Source organism: Prunus dulcis, chromosome 5 (genome assembly GCF_902201215.1).
Source record: "Prunus dulcis chromosome 5, ALMONDv2, whole genome shotgun sequence".
NCBI classification, from domain to species: domain Eukaryota; kingdom Viridiplantae; phylum Streptophyta; class Magnoliopsida; order Rosales; family Rosaceae; genus Prunus; species Prunus dulcis.
Window position 1 is genome coordinate 4,237,235 of NC_047654.1, and position 9,537 is coordinate 4,246,771.

The window sequence follows — 9,537 nt, forward strand, 5'->3', positions numbered from 1 at the left end:
CCAGAAAGTTGGTAAAATTTTGAACTCTTGTTATCCGCAATGGTGGAAAACCCACCTTCAAAATTACAGATGCTCAGTATTGACAAGGGAATGCTCAAAGTTTTCAGCAAGTAAATCTGTACCCCAACCAATTTACAAACACATTTTCCGCTCTGGAAAAGAAGAAAAGAGAGGCACAGATGAAATCGAAGAGCCTCCACCTATGCAAATTTTGTATTTTTTTTTCTTTAAACAAAAAATGAAGAAGTCTAAAAGAAAAGGGACAAAAAGAAAAGATTTCTTTCCCCTAAAGAGCATTTCCCCCAACAACCTCACATCTGCAAAATCTCATTTTGTCCTGAACCCAATATTTTTGCATCTATTAAGTATTGGATGATATCTAACATCAGCATTTTGCCATTACCATCCGTATTAGTTGTATGCTTATGCTGTGAGAGAACAAAAACCTAATGGACCCATGGAACTGTCAGCAGCAAAGCTTTCCATACTGCTTGAAGAATATCTCTAGCTGAAAATTGAAATTGCAATGTCCCCTTTTTATAGAGAATACTGCCTGTGTATAAAGTTGTCAAAGGTACTTTCCTGATGACTTCCAAATTCTTCCTTCAAGCGATATAACCATAACGGTGACATCGTCATGGTACTTCCTGCGGTCTCCTTGTGGGATGTCCAGTAATTCATGGAAATCCATTCCTGCAAGCCAAAACAGTTCCAGTTTAAAGCTAGATACCCTGCAGAATTATATACAGCGACCATGGCCAAACTCAAAAGCAGAGACAAAATCAGGAAAAACAAAAAAGAACTAAATGTAGTGGATCAGTAGTCGCTACTGCCAATTTCTATTCCACAATCCAACTTTATCTCTTCGTTTTACATGAATCTAATGAAAACAAAGATCTTCTCACCTAAAGAGTACCAAACCTGGTGCAAGAAGTAACTTCATCTTCCTTCTATTTAGCCCTCTACTTAGAGATATAAAAATGAAAGTTTCTTCAGTTACACAAGTTCAAAGTTTTAAAAACAAATGAAATATTCTCCCCAGTTTCAATTTAGGATGAGACCAATGAAAAAGTTAAGATCTACTATCATTTCCCATTACAAGTATTTGGCAGTCTATGTTTTAGGGAGGCCAAAAACCTAAACCCTTAGGTGCATAAACCTAAAAGGCAAACCCTTCGTAGAACTCCATTTATCCACCAATAACTAATGCTTCAGCAGTCTGGGTAATCACTCAAGGGAAAAGCACAGGGAAAATTCTAACTATTACTGAAATCTAATATAAATTATCAGTATACGCTCATAGGCAACTTCACCGCACTCATGCACCGAAGGACACATGTATGCACATATACATGTATATCTCAGCAAAAGAGATTTTATTTGTTAAAGAATAGAAAATTTTAAATAAGCGACCACTTCCAAGTACTTAAACCTTCCCCTCTTTGTTTTCCCTCTAAAAATAAAATATGATAATTTTATTGATGAAAACTGAACAGGAGACAGCAACAGTGAGCAAGCAGTGCACTGGAGATACAATCAAAACCCATTTTTTGGATTTTTTTTTTTAAAAAAAAAAACTAAAAACCTATCAATTAAACCCAGACAACTAACAGCATTACATTTGACAACCAAATACCATTAAGGTTTCCCAGTTGACAAAAGAAACAGCATTCCCTAAGAAAAAGAAAGGAATATGTCTAAATTCATCAGACACTGAAGCCCAACAATCCACCTCCACCCCAAATTGAATCAAATAGAACTCTACATAACACTGTAACTTATCCTTGACAAGTTTTACAAATTAGAACTCAACTTTGAAGAAAATGCAAATAATTTCTGTTAAAAAGAGGGAAAAAAAAAAAAACAGACCATATGCCTTCATCCTGTTAGCCCAATAAAACCAAATTGTTTCGGCAAGAAGAGAGAGGAATGCTCCCTTTCTGTATCCTGCACTTCTATACGGAAGTGCTTATAATACTGCCATTGTGGCCTTTTGGGGAGCACAAATAGTGTTGTCCTTCTGTAATCGTGAAATATGACATACTAACTACAATTGCATCCAAGTACAGGATATAGGTGCAAATATGAAAAACATCACAATAATAGGGCAAGGTCAAACTATGGTCAGTGCAGTTATCTCTTCCTGAGGGTTAGAATTTCCGACACTAAAGACTAGTGCCTGCATCCTAACACCTTCTAAGTCTTGCATTATTCTTGCACGACCGCTCAAATCACAAAACAAAACAAAAAACAGCAAAAAGTATGCATAAACAATTTACACAATATAATAGGCAGGATAACTGGTGAAACATACCAGCTTTCTTTGCAGCACGGAAAAGAAGCTCCTCTATCAGGTGTTGTGCAGGGTCTCCATCTGGGAACTTCTCCATAAAATTTTCAACATGAGAAACTACTTCCTGATTGCTAAAATACTGATACAAACCATCAGACGAGAGGATTAAGAACTGATCACTAGGACAGAGTCTATGGTGACGGAGAGAAGGCAAACATGATATGTATGGTGTGGTACCAATGTACTCATTTCGAAACATTTCCAACAATGTGTCATTCCATTTGGGCTGCACCAAAAATGCAGATCACATTATTACCTACCATAAAATATTTTTCACACTGGACTCTGCATCCACAAGTAGTTGTACATGGAAAGTTTCATGCAGCAGTCAAAAATCATAAACCATTTTAGTAGCATTTTCCTTCAGATGCTGTTTTTGTTTAATTATACCAAAGAAAAGCAATTTATCTTCATATTGATTGAGCCATAGAGCAAAGTATTTTGCACATGGTATGGACAACATATGTACACAATTGAAGCTGACTGTGCACAACCTGGGACAGTTGAAACTATATATCAATAAGAGTTATCATGTAAAGTCGCTCAATTAATGAACAGGGCAACTCATGCCACAACTTTCCAAGATATGCGTACAGGATCATGCACGGATATGGAAAGTTATGAAAAAAAAATAAGCATTCCACTCCCTCCCCTCATTTGCAGACAAGGAAAATATGCACATTCGTCACTTGCAAGATTTAAGCTAATGTTCAGGTTCTCAAGTCTATGAAGTAAGCACCTTCAATCAGTGTACCTCTTTTATAACAGAATGATGTACCACTATCTTATACTCAAATTGACTCAATTAGTTTTTCTTTTCTCCATACGATATATAATTTAAATATCTTAAGCAAAATGAAGAATAAGCCAATCTTGGTGAATTAGGAAGCTGGAAAAACTGAATGGAAACAGATAATCATGACAATTTTTTGGCCTCTACCAGACACTTAATATTCTTATATGTATGTACCAGCCAAAAAGAAATGACACCAAACCATGCAAAAAAGTGAAATTTCTTGGGGCATTTAACAAGTGTATCTGTAGGACCTGTTTCAGAAATCCTGCCCCAAATGCTCTGGTAACTTTAAGACGACCTTTCACTCTATCATTGACAATACAATGTTTGTCATCTGGGTGTTCATTCTTGATTCTTATTACTTCCTGCATAAGGTAAACAGAAATGGTTTAAAATAAAATAAAAATAAAAATAAAAAATAGTCATATGAGCTAAGTTGCATCAACATGGCCAGGAAGCTAACCAAGGAAATAATAATAGTCACCAGAGGACACTATGGGCAGGAAAGAGGAAAGTAAAGATTAAACCAACAAGACAAGGACAAAGCAGAACACCCAAACAACGCCACCAATGAAATGACAAAAATGAGTGCCCAGGAGCATTGTTATTGAGAACTAAAAGTAACATTCTGGAATGCTGAGGTAACCAGGAAAGTCGCAGAAAACCCTCAATAATTATCAACAAACGTACATCAACTATAGATCCATGAGGGGACATTACACATTCAAGAAAGCACACAGGAAACGAAACCTGCAAGGAAGCTTCCACATCGTCCCTATCCATTGGGAGAATACGTGACGATATGGAGAAATGACAAGACATCTAGATGGGAAGGGAAAAGGAAGCTTCTTCAGTTCTTTCAGCCTGCTGTCCCCACCCCAAGGGGAAACAGATTGCTGAGGTTGATTAAACAGGATTAGGTTCAAGGAATGGAAAATACGATGAGGAACAAGAGTCTGGATATAGATTGCCAATGAATTGGGATTCCTTAAATTTTCCACATGTTTCCTAACACTTTAAGAAACATCAGAAGATAAAGGAACAAACAGAGACATGATTAATAAAAACAAAGTTCACCATTCACTTCTGCATGTGTCGGATTCATATGGAGCATAAGACCAATGTGGCATTTTCTAAGAATAAAAAAGGAGACCTCTGAAGCATAAACTGCTGTGACCACAGTCAGTGCATTCAGGAATGTGCACTGTATAAGCCATGAAAAGCAAATAAATCTGATGTCAATACTTTCTTCACCTCCAGCAAGTCTACAAAACCTAAAACACATAATTGGAAAGGCATAATGCAATCAAAGAAGTCGCAGAGCAAAAGTATGAAGTAAATAAATATTTATCTAGCTCTAACAGTCAGAAGACTATCTGGCATTAAGCACATCGGCAAGAAGTGTGCTTTGACCAGTGTACTTTCTCTCGACAACTTGACATACAGAAGAAGTTAGAATCTGAGACCAAGATGCATGAGCAGGAGATAAAATTGCAAAGCATGTGCTTCAAAATTGTTAAGGAACAGAAGAAACTAAAGGAACCAAGAGACCATGGAAAACAACCAACTGGAGTTATGCCTTTCAAAACATTGTTTATACAAGTGAGTATTCTTCGTTTAAAAGAACATTAAAACACACCAACTCATCAGGCAAAACAATCTCACCAAATAGGAATGCGGTACCACGAGAGCTAAGGCAGCATAAATAATGACAAGAGAACTTACTTCTTCAATGCTCGTGCTGTGGTCGGTGGACAGCTGCAGTGCGGTTAATTTCATTGCCTGAGTAGGAGCCTCATTGGCCACAGCCGAGGACGACTCAGTTATATCCTCAGCGCTCAACCCATTATCCTTGTGCCCTCTTGATTCCATGCTTGAACCACCTTCTTCAGGCTCATAATGAGCAACAATTGCCCGACTATCCCCTAAATTCATCACATACACATCCTCATCCCTCATTAGCACAACCAACAAACACGACCCCATCAAAGCAAGTTCCGGATTCGTATCAAGAACCTTATCAGTCATCTCCAAATAAGCATTCTCAGTCACTTGTAAAGCCCTTGACAATGCACTCAATACCAATTCGTGATCCACCGGACCCTCCTTCCTCCTCCTACCAGTTGGAGCAGACCTCTCCTCCACTGTATTCTCAACCTCAACCTCCTCTTTATCCTCCAAACCAAACCTCCATGGAAACAACTTCCTACCATGACCCTGACCCTCTTTGTGCTTGGACAATCCCTGTTTCAATTTTGACAGCAAAAGCCAGCGTCTACTAACTGCAGAACCAGAACCCTCATTGCTCACTGTAAGTGCGTCATCGACAGAAAACGCAAACCTCTCAGAACCCGAAAGGTCAAGCCCGTCTTCAGCCTCAGCCTCAGCTAGCAATTCCCAAAGCCGCCGCCTCCTACCCTCCGATTGAAAGGTCACTCTCTTTGTCCGATCAGCTTCAGCCAAGGGGTTCGAATTCGAATCATTTCCATCAATTTTAACATCTACAACAACTTCACTCTCTGTAGCTACATTTGGTGGGTTCGTGTTATTGGCTTCTTCGGTTCCTGGGGCTTGATCATCTTCATCAACCTCCCAAAACAATCCCTGAAGCTCATTGTAAAATGCACGGTAGAGATTGCCCATCAAAAATTCCGGCGCATCAGGTCCGTTAAACCCATCGTAAATTCCAACAAACAACCAACCTTGTTCTTCCGATACAACCACATGTACGCGATCCTCCCCCGCTTTTCCAAGAGCCCACTGGACATTTGTCTCGCTCTTGGGCTCCGCCTCGTCGCCAGGCGGCGGTGGGCCCTCCTTCCGTCCAACGAAATTGAGCACCGGAACCACCCAGGGCCGCTGCTTCCTCTCCGAGAAGTTCCGGTACAACGCCTTCCGAATCCCCGAAATGCCCTTCTTCCGCCTCCTTTTCACGTAAAGGCCGCCGAGTGGCGCCGAGAAGTGAACCTGGCCGTCCGGTCCATGCGCGTTCGGGTTCGGGTCGAGCGGACCGGAGAGGGCGCCGCGCTCTATTGGGCCGGAGAGGAAGAACCCAGCCCGCTCCATTGGGCCCGAGGGGTCGCGCTCGCCGCCACGTGGCACGGGCTGAAGAGGCAAGGCGCTAAACGACGACGTACTCTCGAAACCATTGACTATGCTCCCCCGGACTCCACCTCCGAAACCACCGAGAACACTGTCAGTGGCATCGTCGTAAATATTGTCAAGCTGGAGGACAGTTCTGGGAGTGGAGCTATTAGCACTCACGGAAGCCCCAGATATGGCTTTGAACCCGGTCTCGTGCAGGCCGGGTCGGGTCCTCGCGCCCGGCTCGTGAGAGGGAGAGAACCGGAGCGAGTTGGAAGGGGAAATGAAGCGATCCGACTGAGTAGGTGAGAGGAAGCGAGCTGAGGAGCGGACGTAGCAGAAAGAGTGGCCTAGGGTTTCGTCCAACGGCTCAGAGGCCGCGAAGACGACGTCGTTGTGGTCTGGGTGGTGGTGGTTGGTCCGGTGAACCGGCCGGAAGCAAGAGGAGAGGCTCGAGACTCCACTTCCCATCACATTTGACTCGCTTCCGCTGTTTGGCTACCGAGAAAATTGTCTGCTACACGATTTTCCGGCAAAGCTCAACAACCCAAATAGCACCATTTAAAAAACGAAAAATAAACAAAAAGAAGAGAGAAGCAGTGAGAGAGAGAGAGAGAGAGAAAGTAAACAGAGAGAGAGAGAGTGGCAGTGATTTTATATATTTAGTTGAGTATACTGACTGACCTCGTTTTTATAGAGAGAGAAACACTTTGTCTCTCTAAAAAAAAAAAAAATTTCTAAATGTTTTTTATTTTTTGTTGTTGGGTGCAGTTGTTGGCTCCTCTGGGTTGACGGTTACACCTGGCGTCTAGCATCGCAAAATGGCAAGTGCTGGCTCGGGGTACTTGTAAGGACCGCCACATCGGATTCCACGTGGCAGAAATGTGGGGCCCGGGTTGAAATGCAAGAATTTGTGGTGTGACCATTTTGTCCCTGACCGGTCCCTCCCTGCCCTTTTTAGGGAAAGACAAAAAGCGGTGGTGGTAGGACTGTTCAGTGACTGTAGGGTCAATGTGGAAAACCGAGGTTGGATTGGATGAAAGAGGGTTGTCTTATAGGGGTGCTTTTGTCCTTTTTGTTGTTTGGATTAACGAGACACTCTGTCCGGACCCCGAGCCCAAGGCCCAATCTGGGTTGGTCACCTCCTTCTCTTTTCATGCAAATTTACCATTAAGCCCTCATGAGTCTCAACATGGCAGCTAGTTGCCTCCTCATTATTCAAAACACAAATGAGAAAATATTTGTTGTTGTGAAGCATTAATTATATGGCAAAATTTTCAGTTACAGAAATGGAAGCAGCGCAAAGCCAAGTTAGAACTAATAACATTAATTAGGCATGATTAAGCATTTTTACTTGTTCATTGAATTGAACAGTCATATCTATCTCGTGATTAATACTAGTAGATGTGCATGCATACCCTCCTTTCTTTGTCTGAAGAGCATGTTAACCCCAACTCCGTTGTGTATTAATACTTTACTCACCATCACGTGGGCAGTTTGGATGTCGATTACAAGTGTGTCATCATGGTGTGAATTAGGGATGGGCATCTTAAACCGAAATACCGAAATTATACATTAACCGTACCGTATTATACCGATTTCATACCGTTTTATTTGATATGGGGAGATATTCGATACCGTACCATACCGTACCAATAGAGTATGGTATAGTAGCAGTATCAAGATTTTGGTACCGGTCAATACCGTACCTTACCAAATAGTACTTAAATATAATTTTGATTGCCTTTGTGTGTATGTTTATAGAGCCTTTTTCTTTGATTCATTTGATAATTAAAAGCTTTTTCTTTGATTTATTTGGCAAAAGTCATCTTTCTTCAAGCAACTCAATTAGTAATTTTTGATTTATAGGTGAAAAGATTTTCATGATGAGAATATAATAAATAAAATAGTTGTAAAATATTCAATCAAGACCATTTGAGTGAAAGAAAAGAAAGAAACAGTATGTACTTTTATCTCTTAATAAAATTAGTGTCTATCACCATTTGATTTTAGGATTATCCTTGGACTCTTTACTTTTTGTTTGTAGAAAAGTCACTTAGAATATTGATTAAGATGGAGGCTTTTTTTCTTTTGGTTAAATGGCAGGCCTAAGCCGACAACAAACTAAACTAACAAGGAATTACCCTATGTTGAGCCCTGCCTAAAATATCAGTAGCTAAAATATCTTTGAATTTGTAACTTAGGCATCACTTATTTTGGTGAATGGATATGTTGAATATTGAATTGGTTCATTTTTTAGTTGTGTCATTTTGATACCGAAACGGTATTGATACTGTAACGATACCAATTTGGCAAGGTACGGTACGGTACGAATTTTGGCAAACCATAATCTCATACCGTACCATACTGATTTAAATTTCTGGTATCGGTAGCGGTACGGGACCCCTACTGTGAATGGCCTAAGTCTAGGTTCCGAAAACAATAATATAAAAAAATTATGTTCTGAGTTCCACCTTTTTAAATCTACATAACCTTCCTCGCTTTCTTACAGCTTATCTTCCTTTCTTTCTTTGTTTCTTCTTGAGGTTCTCATTCTTTGTTGATGCATTTTATTGGGAAGAGGGACTTCTTGGGGTTTTAGTATTCCTTTGCTACCCAATTGGCTTTTTGGTTAATGGAGTGATCTCCTTTGGCGATCGATCCTTCTAATCCTTCTTTTTTTCGTCCCAAACTCCTAGCAATAACCTTGTTAGATACTCGATATGTGATTGCGTACAGCCTTGAAATACCGAGTCAGACGTGCAATGGACTTATCACAGCCACTATATTCGTCCAAGCACCTAGTTACTTAATGGGATACATGACAAGAGTAGATTTGATGTCCCCTAATATTCCTTGCATAACATTTTGACACATGTCCTTGCAGATACCAGACCTTGAATCCAGTTTACTCAACTTCAAACATCATAAAAATAAATAAATGAAAACTCATCTACACCTTTACATCCAAATCCGTTTTACCAATTACTTGCTCCTCCATATTTGAGTAGTTCACCATTGTCTGCCTCTTCCAAATTCCACTACAACCACCACCTCATTGCTGGATAATTCAAATTGCAACATAGACATTCCCTCTTGCTTTCTCATGTGCCAGGAAACCATTTCTCATGCTTTGACTTACCAAATATGGGAAAGTAATTGATTTCCCATCCCCAAGCCTCATTTCCCATGAACCAAATGGGGCCCAAGAGAAATCATCAAGAATGCATCGATAGTGTTTCCCCTAGCACAATTGATTCAAAGACAAAAGATTAGCATATATCTTAGGAACATGTAATACAGA

The 9,537-nt window shown here is 40.3% G+C and overlaps 1 protein-coding gene across 3 annotated transcripts; it reads right to left on the bottom strand.

Annotated features, from left to right (window-relative positions):
* Window positions 1-316: 316 nt before the first annotated feature.
* LOC117628352 (protein phosphatase 2C 29) lies at window positions 317-6,888 on the bottom strand. 3 transcript variants are annotated; one of them, XM_034360776.1, is made up of 4 exons: window positions 4,875-6,888; window positions 3,401-3,514; window positions 2,315-2,579; window positions 317-693 (listed from the first exon to the last, which is right to left on the bottom strand). In XM_034360776.1, exons 1-4 carry the CDS (start codon window positions 6,702-6,704, stop codon window positions 569-571), a joined length of 2,334 nt encoding a protein of 777 aa, XP_034216667.1. In that variant the 5' UTR covers window positions 6,705-6,888; the 3' UTR covers window positions 317-568. The 3 variants fall into 3 exon arrangements, with proteins under 3 accessions (XP_034216667.1, XP_034216668.1, XP_034216669.1); XM_034360777.1 differs by having other exon boundaries at window positions 2,315-2,432; window positions 4,875-6,848; XM_034360778.1 differs by lacking the exon at window positions 3,401-3,514 and having other exon boundaries at window positions 2,315-2,432; window positions 4,875-6,848.
* Between the last annotated feature and the right edge of the window lie 2,649 nt (window positions 6,889-9,537).

What these genes read in the sequence shown, in the direction of transcription:
- LOC117628352 (XM_034360776.1), bottom strand. Translation starts at nt 6,704, where the DNA reads ATGGGAAGTGGAGTCTCGAGCCTCTCCTCTTGCTTCCGGCCGGTTCAC. An exon ending in GGGCAGGATTTCTGAAACAG is followed by an intron (nt 2,580 to 3,400) that starts GTCCTACAGATA and finishes TTTTTGGTGCAG; the next exon opens with CCCAAATGGAATGACACATT. An exon ending in CCGTGCTGCAAAGAAAGCTG is followed by an intron (nt 694 to 2,314) that starts GTATGTTTCACC and finishes TTTGGCTTGCAG; the next exon opens with GAATGGATTTCCATGAATTA.